The sequence below is a fragment of the Cervus canadensis genome, chromosome 33, assembly GCF_019320065.1.
Source record: "Cervus canadensis isolate Bull #8, Minnesota chromosome 33, ASM1932006v1, whole genome shotgun sequence".
NCBI classification, from domain to species: Eukaryota; Metazoa; Chordata; class Mammalia; order Artiodactyla; family Cervidae; genus Cervus; species Cervus canadensis.
Genome location: NC_057418.1, coordinates 7446438 through 7460764, shown reverse-complemented (window position 1 = coordinate 7460764; position 14327 = coordinate 7446438). Strand labels below are relative to the sequence as shown.

General features: G+C 38.4%; 1 protein-coding gene across 13 annotated transcripts in view; it reads right to left on the bottom strand.

The window, feature by feature from the left end:
- The window catches only part of EYA4 (EYA transcriptional coactivator and phosphatase 4), a 306683-nt gene that overhangs the window by 46135 nt on the left and 246221 nt on the right, over positions 1 to 14327 (bottom strand). For all 13 annotated transcript variants that reach the window (XM_043456882.1, XM_043456884.1, XM_043456883.1 and 10 more), the window contains 2 exons: positions 7768 to 7904; positions 4015 to 4098 (listed from right to left, as the gene is read on the bottom strand). In XM_043456882.1, the coding sequence (XP_043312817.1) occupies positions 4015 to 4098; positions 7768 to 7904 (221 nt within the window). The remainder of the gene's footprint in view (positions 1 to 4014; positions 4099 to 7767; positions 7905 to 14327) is intronic.

Below are 14327 nucleotides of genomic sequence, written 5' to 3'. Positions count from 1 at the left end.
TTCTTCAGCACTCAGCATTCTTTATGGTCCAACTCTCACATTCATACATGACTACTGGAAAAATCATAGCTTTGACTAGACAGACCTTTGCTGGCAAAGTAATGTCTCTGCTTTTTAATATGCTGTTTAGGTTGGTCATAGCTTTTCTTCCAAAAAGCAAGTGTCTTTTAATTTCATAGCTGCAGTCACCATCTGCAGTGATTTTGGAGCCCCCCCCAAAATAAAATCTCTCACTGTTTCCATTGTTTCCCCATCTATTTGCCATGAAGTGATGGAATCAGATGCCATGATTTTCATTTTTTGAATGTTGAGTTTTAAGTCAGCTTTTCCACTCTCCTCTTTCACTTTCATCAAGAGGCTCTTTAGTTCTTCTTCACTTTCTGCCATAAGGATGGTGTCATCCTCGTATCTGAGGTTATTGATATTTCTCCTGGCAGGCAATCTTGATCTAGTTTGCGCTTCATCCAGCCTGGCATTTCGCATGATGCACTCTGCATATCAGTTAAATAAGCAGGGTGACAATATACAGCCTTGACGTACTCCTTTCTGGATTTGGAACCAGTCTGTTGTTCCATGTCCAATTCTAACTGTTGCTTCTTGACCTGCATACAGATTTCTCAGGAGGCAGGTCAGGCGGTCTGGTATTCCCATCTCTTGAAGAATTTTCCAGTTTGTTGTGATCTACACAGTCAAAGGCTTTGGTGTAATCAATAAAGCAGAAGATGTTTTTCTGGAATTCTCTTGCTTTTTGTATGATCCAATGGATGCTGGCAATTTGATCTCTGGTTCCTCTGCCTTTTCTAAATCTACCTTGAATATCTTAAACAGTGAAACAGTTCACGTACTGTTGGAGCCTGGCCTGGAGAATTTTGAGCATCTTTGCTAGCTTGTGAGATGAGTGCAATTGTGCAGTAGTTTGATCATTCTTTGGCATTGCCTCATTTGGGACTGGAATGAAATCTGACCTTTTCCAGTCCTGTGGCCACTGCTGAGTTTTCCAAATTTGCTGGGATACTGCGTATAGCACATTAATAGCATTATCTTTTAGAATTTGAAATTGCTCAACTGGAACTCCATCCCCTCCACTAGCTTTGTTCGTAGTGATGCTTCCTAAGGCCCACTTGACTTTGCATTCCAGGATGTCAGGCTCTAGGTGAATGATCACACCATCATGGTTATCTGGGTCATGAAGATCTTTTTTGTAGAGTTCTTCTGTGTACTCTTGCCACCTCTTCTTAATATCTTCTGCTTCCATCAGGTCCACACCATTTTAGTCCTTTATTGTGCCCATCTTTGCATGAAATGCTCTGTTGGTATCCTTAATTTTCTTGAAGACACCTCTAGTCTTTCCCATTCTATTGTTTTCCTCTATTTCTCTGCATTGATCACTGAGGAAGGCTTTCTTTTCTCTCCTTGCTAGTCTTTGGAACTCTGCATTCAAAGGGGTATATCTTTCCTTTTCTCCTTTGCCTTTTGCTTCTCTTCTTTTCTCAGCTCTTTGTAAGGCCTCCTCAGACAACCATTTTGCCTTTTGCATTTCTTTTTCTTGGGGACAGTCTTGATCAATGCCTCCTGTACAATGTCACGAACTTCCATCCATAGTTCTTCAGGCACTCTGTCTATCAGATCTAATCCCTTGAATCTATTTCTCACTTCCACTGTATAATCATAAGGGATTTGATTTAGGTCATACTGAATGGTCTAGTGGTTTTTCCTCCTTTCTTCACTTTAAGTTCTGAATTTTGCAATAAGGAGTTCATGATCTGAGCCATAGTCAGCTCCCGGTCTTGTTTTTTGCTGACTGTATAGAGCTTCTCCAGCTTTGGCTGCAAAAAATATAATCAGTCCGATTTCAGTACTGACCATCTGCTGATGTCCATGTGTACAGTCTTCTCTTGTGTTGTTGGAAGAGGGTGTTTGCTATGACCAGTGGGTTCTCTTGGCAAAACTCTATTAGCCTTTGCGCTGCTTCATTTTGTACTCCAAGGTCAAATTTGCCTGCTACTCCAGGTGTTTCTTGACTTCCTACTTTTGAATTCCAGTCCCTATGATGAAAAGGACATCTTTTTTGGGTGTTAGTTCTAGAAGGTCTTGTAGGTCTTCATAGAACCGTTCAACTTTCAGCCTTACTGTTTGGGCATAGACTTGGATTACTGTGATATTGAAAGGTTTGCCTTGGAAATGAACAGAGATCATTCTGTCATTTTTGAGACTGCACCCAAGAATTGCATTTCAGACTCTTTTGTTGACTATGGGGGCTACTCCATTTCTTCTAAGAGATTCTTGCCCACAATAGTAGATATAATGGTCATCTGAATTAAATTTGCCCATTCCAGTCCATTTTAGTTCACTGATTCCTAAAATGTCGATGTTCACTCTTGCCATCTCTTGTTTGAGCACTTCTAATTTACCTCGATTCACGGACCTAACATTCCCGGTTCCTATGCAATATTGCTCTGTACAGCATCAGACTTTACTTCTATCGCTAGTCATATCCACAACTGGGCATTGTTTTCACTTTGGCTCCATCTCTTCATTCTTTCTGGAGTTATTTCTTCACTCTTCTCCAGTAGCATATTGGGCCCTACCAACCTGGGGAGTTCATCTTTCAGTGTCCTATCTTTTTGCCTTTTCATACTGCTCATGGGGTTCTCAATGCAAGAGTACTGAAGTGGTTTGCCATTCCCTTCTCCAGTGGACCACGTTTTGTCAGAACTCTCCACCATGACCCATCCGTCTTGGGTGGCCCTACACAGCATGGCTCATAGTTTCATTGAGTTAGACTAGGCTGTGTTCCATGTGTTCAGTTTGATTAGTTTTCTGTGATTGTGGTTTTCATTCTGTCTGCCCTCTGATGGATAAGGATAAGAGGCTTATGGAAGCTTCCCGATTGGAGAGACTGACTGTGGGGGCAACTTTCATTACCTATACTATAATTCACCACAGATTCACTAAGAGTGCAATTTAGGAGGTAATGATTTAGTGAAATTAATTTATCACTAGAAGTTGGCATCACAGACTCGATCGATGGACATGAGTTTGAGCAAGCTCCAGGAGATGGTGATGGACAGGGAAGCCTGGCATAAGGCAGTCCACGGGGTCACAAAGAGTTGAACATGACTGAGTGACTGAACGACAACAACAAGACAAAGCTTAACAAAGTTGTTAAAAACTGCATGTTGAGCTGACATGAGACCCTATAAAATAGTGTGACTCTACAAAGATGTTAAGGGGACACTTCTGCATCATATGAAAAGGGACCGGTCAGATACAACTTCGACTACAGTGATCAAAGGCAGGCCATGCTGTGAACTGACTCTCGTTAGACTATGAGTCCTACAGAATCAAAGACTCAAATGGCGTTTCCAGCTGAAAAGTCTGTTGCAGGTGCATCAGTCTCTGAAACAACCTCACATGCCTATAAAACAACACTGGTACAAGAAGCAAGTGAACTATAAAAATAATGGCAAGAGACAAAGGAAAGTAATGAGACCATCTGTCTCAATATTTGTGTGTGAAGGCATATTACCCTCAGCCACTACAATATGCTTCCTCAAAGTTACCAAAAAATAATTATATTCATAAATCCAAAGGAGCTGTCAGACAAAAGACTACTTCTTACTTCAAATGCCATTTCACAGCAACATTTGGTGCAACATGCCAATTCAAACAATTTCTTAAAGTTCCCGGAGTAGAAGATAATACACATTTCATAATGTTTAAAGTGCATTTCATAAAAACATTTTCTAAAATAACTATGTTGGATTAAGAAGCTTGGTTTCTCATGTAGAAAACTCAAACTTACAATGAAGAAGGAAAAAAAATACAATTTTAAATTATGTTTTATAAAATTTTTCAGTTCATGCTGAATAACAATGAGCTACTAGAAATAATTAAGAGCAGACTTTATAGGCTGTAATAAAAACACTTCAATGCATTTTTAAATGGCTTTTAAATTTATTACAAATAAAATTCTAACAAGGTGTCTTGGGATAAAATTTTTTGAATCCTTACCTTGCCATACTTCTGGGCATAAGATCCTGTAAGCAGCGAGTGGAAAACAATGATGGTTTCATCCAAGTCCCAGACAAACACACGCTGGAGAAAAAGATAAATATCAGAGAACCATCAAGTTCTAAGGAAAGAGAAATCTCTTTACAAGTAGAAAGCATCTTGCTTTGTTGTTGGATATAATCTTGACACCACTGTAGAGAAAACTGAGTCCCTTGGACAGCAAGAAGATCAAATCAGCCAATCCTACAGGAAATCAACCCTGAATAGTCATTGGAAGGACTGATGTTGAAGCTGAAGCTCCAATACTTTGGCCACCTGATGTAAAGAGCTGACTCATTGGAAAAGACCTTGATGCTGGGAAAGACGGAGGGCAAGAGAAGAAGGGGCCAACATAGGATGAGATGGTTGGTTGGCATCACTGTCTCAATATACATGAGTTTGAGCAAACTCTGGGAGATGATGAAGGACAGGGAAGCCTGGTGTGCTGCAGTCCATGGGGTCACAAAGACTTGGACACAACTTAGTGGCTGAACAACAAATGCTACTCTATTATTTTTTCCCCCAAATTTGCCAGATTTATTTCCTGTAAAACCTAGAAGGAAGAGTGACAAATAAATATAATAAGCTGAATTTAGATGTCCTAATTTGAAAGAATTCATCCAAATATTTACTTGCACTTAATTTCCAAAAAGACACATTTGGATTTTATGATAAAAGTGTGCTTTTACAAAATTTTAAGTGATGAAGTTTAGCAATTCATGCAAGGAATTAATTTTTTTCTGATTAAGAAAGTAATAATCATGTTTTATTGTTTTTAAAAAAAGAATCAGGCACTTAGAAGGAAAAGCAAAATGGAAATCATCTTTAGCTTACTATATTTAGGTAGTAACTACCATCACTGCATTCAGGTAGCTCTTTTTTCAGTATTGCAAATATACATTTGTGAAAACAGCATCAAACAATATACACTATTTTACTTTAAGAATTAAATTTTTAAAAATATTTAAAAGAATCAATGAGCAATCCCTAAATACAAATTGTAAAGTGTGGACCTTAGGGTCACATTAGGTGATAAGATATGTTGTTTGGCCTGCCCACTGTTTTGAAAGATTTCAAATAATCGATTAACATTTTGAGATTAGACTTCTTGCCAAGTTCAGGGTTCTGACTGTAGTGGACAAACTTCCGATCTGTAGCAATGCTGGCTGACATTCCACGGAGCAGTGATGCAGGGGCCACTTGAGACTGGCCAGTGCTTCCTCTTCTTCAAAATCTGCAGGCTCCCTCACCCAGCCCACTCATTTATATCACCTCTGCCTTCCTGAAGGCATTTTAATCTGCTACTGTTGTTCTTCACATTGTCAACCACAAATTGGCACTTACCAAGAGCACTGCCAAGGACGGAACAACAAAAGCATTTGCCACCTGCCTCTGCGGAGACTGAACCCCATGCTGCTATAAGCTGTTGACCTTCAACAATCCCTGAGGGAGTTTAGGTGGAATGAGGCACCCTGTGTTCCAGCGAATCCGGTCTTTAGATAGTTGGATGCTTTTAGGAACAGATTTTGCGGCCTCAATCTTTGCATCTCCTCATGTTCAGTTCAGTTCAGTTCAGTTGCTCAGTCATGTCCGACTCTCTGCAACTCCATGGACTGCAGCACGTCAAGCCTCCCTGTCCATCACCAACTCCTGGAGTTTACTCAAACTCATGTCCATTGAGTCGGTGATGCCATCCAACCATCTTGTCCTCTGTCGTCCCCTTCTCCTCCTGCCTTCAATCTTTCCTAGCATCAGGTTTTTTTTCCAAAGAGTCAGTTCTTTGCATCAGGTGGCCAAAGTATTGGAGTTTCAGCTTCAGCATCAGTCCTTCCAATGAACACCCAGGACTGATCTCCTTTAGGATGGACTGGTTGGATCTCCTTGCAGTCCACGGGACTCTCAAGAGTCTTCTCCAATACCACAGTTCAAAAGCATCAATTCTTCAGTGCTCAGCTTTCTTTATAGTCCAAGTCTCACATCCATACATGACCACTGGCAAAACCACAGCTTTGACTAGATGGACTTTTGTTGGCAAAGTAATGTCTCTGCTTTTTAATATGCTGTCTATGTTGGTCATAACTTTTTGTCTGAGGAGCAAGCATCTTTTAATTTTATGGCTGCAGTCACCATCTGCAGTGATTTGGGAGCCCAAAGAAATAAAGTTTATCACTGTTTCCACTGTGTCCCCATCTATTTCCCATGAAGTGATGGGTCCAGATGCCATGATCTTAGTTTTCTGAATGTTGAGTTTTAAGCCAACTCTTTCACTCCCCTCTTTCACTTTCATCAAGAGGCTCTTTAGTTCTTCTTCACTTTCTGCCATAAGGGTGGTGTCATCTGCATATCTGAGGTTATTGATATTTCTCCCAGCAATCTTGATTTCAGTTTGTGCTTCTTCCAGTCCAGCGTTTCTCATGATGTACTCTGCATGTAAGTTAAATAAGCAGGGTGACGATATACAGCCTTGATGTACTCCTTTCTCGATTCGGAACTAGTCTGTTGTTCCATGTCCAGTTCTAACTGTTGCTTCTTGACCTGCATACAGATTTCTCAGGAGGCAGGTCAGGCAGTCTGTTATTCCCATCTCTTGTTGTGATCCACACAGTCAAAGGCTTTGGCATAGTCAATAAAGCAGAAGTAGATGTTTTTCTGGAACTCTCTTGCTTTTTCGATGATCCAACAGATGTTGGCAATTTGATCTCTGGTTCCTCTGCCTTTTCTAAATCCAGCTTCAACATCTGGAAATTCACGGTTCACATACTATTGAAGCCTGGCTTAGAGAATTTTGAGCATGTCTAGAGAAGCACTAAATCCCTTCATGGTGACATCAGATCCTTATGACAAAAAACCTTCTGTAAAATGAGTGCTTAATGGTATTGAACTCCCCCTTCACCAAACCTTATATATTGACCTTCCCCCACTGCCACTAAGGAGCAGTCTTTCAGAGCTCTCTGAGATGCTGCCTCTGGGGCAGCACTCCTCATTTTGCCCCAAATAAAACTTAACTCACAACCTTCAAGTTGTGCATCTTTTTTAGTTGAAAACATCAAGGAAGTGATCTTTTAGGAAGTGGTATAATGACTATTCCTTGACCTTACTAAATCTGAAGATTAAACTATTTTTCATAATTAAAATACTCAGTTATACAAGAAGTAACACATTATGGTTAAGAATAGTTTATTTGATGTTTTGTAATAAAAATCCGCCTGCTTAGTATGAATATATGTCAAGAGATCCATCCCAACTTGAAAAAATGACACAGATGTAAACATTTTACCATATGTATCAAATGATTAAAATTTTTCTCACTATCTAATGACCACCTTTCCTTTCCATGCAGATTAATTTTATCTTTTAAAATTTACTGACCTATACGAACACCTTTCATTATCCTATTACTCCCAAATAGAGCGCTTCTTATCGCACAATGACTTTATTTTTAAATAATAATTTTCTATTTGTGCCTTCTGTATCAAAAGATCCAACTATCTCCAGCATGGAATTTGTAAAGCATCATTTTTAAGTTACTGCCTTTAATTTTGTATTATAATGGATGAAATCTCCACTTTTAGAGCTGTTAAATGCCAGCTTCCATTAGGTCCACTCATTTCATGATACGTCCTTTAAGTTTGAAACTTCTTGAAACTGTAAAGTATAGAACATATCCAACAAGATAAAATATCTATTACATCTCTTAAAGATAAGTCAGCATACCTCCAGGTCACTGTCAGGAGGTGGGGAGGGATTATTTTTCCGGCCTCTTCCTCGGGACTTTGACCCAGAACTCCTGCACGTTCTCTCATCAAGATCTTTGATGGGTGTGGAGGGGCTTTGCACAGTATCAAACTCTCCTGTAAATAGCATAAACTGTGTCAAGAATAGCACTTTATTTTTAGATCAGGTGTAAGTCTTCATTATGAATTATCTTAACAAAAAGCTCCTTAACAAAAAAAAGAAAGAAAAGATATAATCCCTAATACACAAAAATCCTAATTTAGTCAAAAATTTTTGCAGGTCACATCATTTTATCCTAGATTTGATCTATGTGAGCTATTAAACCTGAATACCTTTTGTACTCCGGATGCTCTCAACTTGCCTGTCTCTATCCCCACCTAAATATTTATCTAAATTTAGATCTGTTCTCAACTCCTTATGTCAGAAGAGAAGATCCCATTCCTCCACATTGCAAGTATGACTTCTGAGCCTCACCTACTGGGAAATCACATTCCACTACTCAAACTCTCTTATCTTCCCTTCAACTTTGCCCTTTCCTGGGGTTGGGCAGTGGGGGGGCGGTTCGGGCACAGATTCAAAAGTCCTTCCCTTTAACCTTGCATCTATAGAAACTATTTACTTGCTATCTTTTCTTTTTAAAGGATCTCCTCTTAAAAGAATAGGCATACTAGTCCTGTCCAATAGAAATATAATGTGGGCCATGAATGTAACCACACATATAATTTTAAATGTTCTAGAAGCTGCATTTTTTAAAAATATAAAAAGCAACATGTAAAATTAGTTTTATTCTTATATGTTAATTGCTCTAATATATTCAAAACATTATCATTTCATTATATAATAAATATGAACATGGCATGTTTTAGATAATGTCTTTTTCACACTAAGTCTTCAAAATCCTGTGTGTATATGACACTTAGAGCTGACTTGGATCTGTAGCAGCTACATGTGCCTACTAGGCCCCTGCAATGGAGCTAGTATAGACTGAAGTCACTGGCTACAGAACTGAATGTCACATTTGTCTCTACTTTCTGACATCTCATTTGTCATAATCCAGCTTTAGTTTACCAAAACTCTAACAAAACTGTTCTTACCCGGAGTCTCCAAAAGCCACTAAAATGACACATGCAATAATAGACAGACCCAGTCCTTACCTTCTTGGATCTCTGTGCTACATGTGATTGATCCTCTTAAACACCACCTGCTCAGAACCACTAAGTAGCTGATACCCTGCTAGAATCTTCTAGAAGCTTTTCCATGAGTCCTTCTCTGTTTAGGAGACATGGACTCCTTTCCTTCCTCCCATTCCTCACATGCTGGGATTTAGTAGCTCCATCTTTTGATCATTTTCCCCACTCCACACCATGCTGGCGATCTAATCCTCTCATAGGTCAATCACTTTCTACTCGATGAGGCATACATCATACTGGGTCAAATCCTACGTTTCAAACTTTATGTTTAATTGGGTTCTGCATGTCCCACAGACACCTGAAAGTCTGCCATGTCTAAAGATAAGTGATGGAGCACCTTATGAGGTGGAGAGCATGGAGCAGGGGCAGATCTGTGAGGAAGGTTTTAAGATAAACTGAGGCAACAGCGAGGTACCGTAAAACCTCACAAGCAACAAGAGTCCAATTTACCGTATGACTTCAAGTGTTGTATTCAATCTCTCTGAATCTTACTTTCTTTGTATATGAAAACATCAGTAATAGCAGCTACCTTTTATTACTGAGGTAAATCTAATTTAATTTAAATCATATGCATAAAGTTAAAATGTCTAGGAGAATCCAACAGCAAACAATATCAAAGTTACACAGTTTTGAAACATAAAGGTGTTATGACTCTCCAGTTGTTGTTCTTGCTGTTTATTTGCTAAGTCATGTCTGACTCTTTCTGATCCTATGGACTGTAGCCCACCAGGCTCCTCTGTCCATGGGATTTCCCAGGCAAGAATACTGGAGTGGGTTGCCGTTTCCTTCTCCATGACTCTCATGCCTTATCATAAAAATTAAAGTAAAATAATTACAAGAACAGCCAAGCAGTTACTAATCTAAATAAACACATCTGAACAAACTAGGCAAAACTTAAGTAATATTTTTTTCTGAGAAATTCTAAGTAAATAATTTTTACAAAGCTAACCTCTAATAATTTTTAATGGTCAAATGTTTTCTTTGGGAAACACTGTGCGTGTCAGGGCAGCATCCAAGAAATGTCTGCTCCAAATACTATTTGCTCTTAAAATACTGCTTGCACAGTTCCTTGCATGGGTTTTTGTTATCGGATGTATGAGAGTAAATAACATAACAAAAGATTCTTTAGCTATGAATGCTGACTATAGCCCAATGTCATAGTAAATCATGTTTCAGCTTACTTGTGCAGACATTAAAGGAGGTTTTGGGTGTCTAAACACACAAATAATTTTTTAAAAATCACACAAAATGTTTTCTATTTTCAGTTATTTTTATAAAATAGAATTTTTCTAATTTGTCCTAAAAATCAAATGTTCTTTTTCAAGTAAAATACTGATTCAAAATTAACTCACACATGTTAAGCTTATAATGTAAACCAATTTTTGGTTGACATTCTATAAAACCTGTCTTTCTATCCATTACAGATCAATTTTTTAGAAGTTAACTCCCATTAGGCAGTTTTGTTCCTACAACGGTGCAAGAGGTGAAAGGATAAAATCTTGCAAAAGCCTGAAATTACTGTCATCAGTTATGGGTGGTTGACTGTTGACTGGATCCATAACAACAGAATTTGGCAGGAACAACTCAGCTACTCAAAAGAACTGGAAGCCAGCAGCTATGACAACAAGGGAGTCAGAAGAGTAGAAGGAGAAAGGAAAAAAACTGGTCATAGGAAGTGTCTCACTCTCCACAGAAGGAGGAGGACTTGATATCAATGATTCTAAGTTACTGAGAGATCTTAAAAGGACTCTAAGAATTTGGACAAAATATGGACAAAAGTGTTTCTGATGAAAGGAAAGGCACAGCCTTTGAAGAAAACTATGAAGAATGGCTCAACATTTATTAAACTCAGTATGTGTCATGCACTTTTTTTCTATTTTATTTATTTGTTTTTTGGCTGTGCTGGATCTTGTTGCTGCGTGAGCTTTTCTCTGCTTATGGTGAGCAGGGGCTACTGTCTAGTTGCCGTGTGAGGGCTGCTCATTGTGGGGGCCTCTCTTATGTGAAGCACAGGTTCGAGGGCATTCAGGCTTCACTAGCTGTGGCACGTGGGTCCAGCAGTTTCAGCTCCCAGGCTCCTGAGCACAGCCTCTATAGCTGTGGTGCATGGGCTTAGATGCTCTATAGCACATGGGATCTTCCCAGACCAGGTATATAACCCATGTCTTCTTCATTGGCAGGCAGATTCTTTACCACCAAGCCACCAGGGAAGTCCCAGACACTTTCTTTTTTAAAAAGTTTACTAGCATAAGTGTTTGGCTAAAGCACTGCTCATTGTATCTGAGATTCACCCACACTGTAGCCTGGAGCAGTTTGTTTTTTCCTCAATGTGGCTAGAACTTCGTGATATACTATGCTTTATCCATTCTGTTGACAAATATTTGGGTTATTTGTAGTTTTAGGTAACTATGAATAAAGCTGCTATTAACATTCTTGTTTGTAACTCTGGACATAAGCTCCCATTCCCAGCGTATCTCTATATGTATGCCTAGCATATCCCTGTATGTATGCCTAGCCTGTCCCTATATGTATATATTTGGCAGCAGGACTGATGAGTCAGAGGAAAGGCATAGACACAGAACCTTTTTCCAAAGCGGTTGTATTAATTCACTCTACCAGCAACGAAAGTTCTAGTTTCTCTACATCCCTGTCAATTCTTGGTACTGCTAGTCATTTTTATTTTCAGCAACTGTCGGGGTATAGTAGTATCTCACTGCAATTTTAATTAGCATTTTCTTGATGAGTAATGATGTAGAATACTTTATTTGTTTCTTGCTCATTTAGTATCTTCTTTTTTACAAAGTAACTGTTTAAATCTTTGGATAATTTAAAAAATTGGGTTATCTTTCTTGCTGATTTTTCCAGAGCTCTTTATTGTGAAACATTCTTTACACACACACATGACTAAAATCTCACTTCAACCTAGTGAATTTGGTCTTTCATTAATCCTCTTTTAATAGTGGGAAAACTGGAGACATGCGGGACTCAGTTAACTAACCAAGATGAAAAGGCTTGTATGTGAAATGCTGGTATGAGTCCAGAATTCCTGCTTTAACCACTAGGTAATACCTCCTCCCCTAAATAGCGACAGACTGTTCAGACTACAAAGAGGTCAAACCTGTATGTGTTTCTGCTGATCAAAAGAGTATATAGACTTTATACATTTTCTGTGAGACAGAGGGCAAAGGAATTCATCGAAAGAGCATCAAAGTAAAAGAATAGATCCTAAAGGGGCACGTGCTATATTTGGCTCCTTCAGATGGAACTGAACTGACCTCCATATCTTCCCAAGGTTCTAGCCTTTCTTCTGATAAAGGTTAAAACCAGAAATTTGAGCTCAATTGATCATTAAACATTTGTTGACTTTTCAAAGGAGAAAGCTGTTAATTCCAGTGCCTCTGTCGATTTCACTCAGGTAATTGCATTAGGGTACAGTAACACTAGGTAGGAAAAATGCAAATTGGCAGAGAAGTTAAATGTGGTTAGTCCTTTCCATCTAAATCCTCTTGTTGGCTTCAATGAAATGAATTAGAACTTTGCTTTCCTTCCTGTCCTTATGTAAACTGCCATAAAACCTGGAAAGACTACTGGGTTCTGCTGAAGAAACTGGTTTCTCAAAGTGTGAAGGGATCTTACTATATCCTTTACTTTTCTGCAGCATTTGTAAAGTTTAATTAGCAAATGTACTATGTTTTCAAGGTCTCAGAGTACAGACTACTGTTACAAATTGCTAGTTATATTTAATTTTAAAAATGTTTAAAATTTTAAAAAGGAGCTAGAAAACTATCAGTAAGCTTAATGTGCTAATCAGTCATCAAACATTCTGAATGCAAATATCTAAGATAAACTTTATGGTAAAGGCAAATGAATATCTTTTCAAAGATAATAAACTAAAATATCTGTTATTAATCAGCATGGTAATGTTTCTTTAAATACATTGTCAAATTACCTAATAAGGTAAAGTATTGATAAATAACTGAATGTTATTCGTAATTTTCAAATAACTCAGTCATTACCCATTGCCCTAGGCTTTTTCCTGAGCCAATACTACACATGATTGAATAATTATCTTTTAATCAGTGCCATAACGAAGAACTGCACCTTCTAAGTTTTGGATATTCATATCCAACTTTGTTTCATTAGGTTTATCGCTAAATCAGAGCAACCAGCTGTCTCTTATAGAGCATAACGTATGTTTCCATTTTAAACATGGGAGAAGTCAACAGGGAAAGATTTATGAAAAACTGTTTTCATAAATTTTAATTGTTAGGTCTCTGCTTTGAGTCCAAATGCAGAGCCAGTCAATAGAAAATACTCTTTATGCCCTTAAACAAAATAACTCAGATTTCATCAGTAATAGAGAAAAATCCCATACTTGTGAACTTGTTTACTTTTCAGATGCATGCCAGTCTGCAAAGGCAAAATATAACTTAAAACTGTGTTGAAGAAAGCTCTGAGATCACAGAAATTCTTAAAGATCCAGACACGTGCATTGTTATGATTTTGGTTGAGAGAATGATATGGTTACATATAGAAATACTTTCTTCTTTAAACTCAACAGAAAGTCTCAAAAGATCTGAAAATTACATCAGACTATATTCACTGGCACTAGCAATCAATGGGAAGCTGAAGAAATTGCAGTGTTCTCATAGTGAATATAAGAATGTCACATACAAATGTATTACATTCAAAGTCATACACTCAGAATACCTACATTCCTGCATTTAGTACTTTTAATATAAATAAAAGAGTGATTCTGAAAGTTGATTATTCTTTAGATAATAGAAAGTACCCATCTGTGTCTTTCCTACAGAGAAACTCTTGTGGTCATATTGACATTCAGTTCAGTTCAGTCGCTCAGTCATGTCCAACTCTTTGCGACCCCATGAACCGCAGCACGCCAGGCCTCCCTGTCCATCACCAACTCCCGGAGTCCACCCAAACCCAAGTCAATTGTATCGGTGATGCCATCCAACCATCTCATCCTGTGTCGTCCCCTTCTCCTCCTGCCCTCAATCTTTCCCAGCATTAGGGTCTTTTCAAATGAGTCAGCTCTCTGCATCAGGTGGCCAAAGATCATAGTCAATCTTCTATCCAAAGTTCTCAGCATAAAAAGTTTTTAGTGTATAAATAGTTTTCATTCCTGGTTGCTCAATTCTAGTAAATTCCAAAACACTTTGCTGGTCTTATCACTCAGTCTCTGATGTCTTGATGATCAACTACTTCTTCTGTGGTTTTGCTTCTGAATAGTTATCCTACCTTGTTTTCCCCATATATTCACCAGTGAGAAACACCTTTTACAGTGTGATGAGAACGTCAAACATTTCCTTACCTGAAGTGTTTCTACCA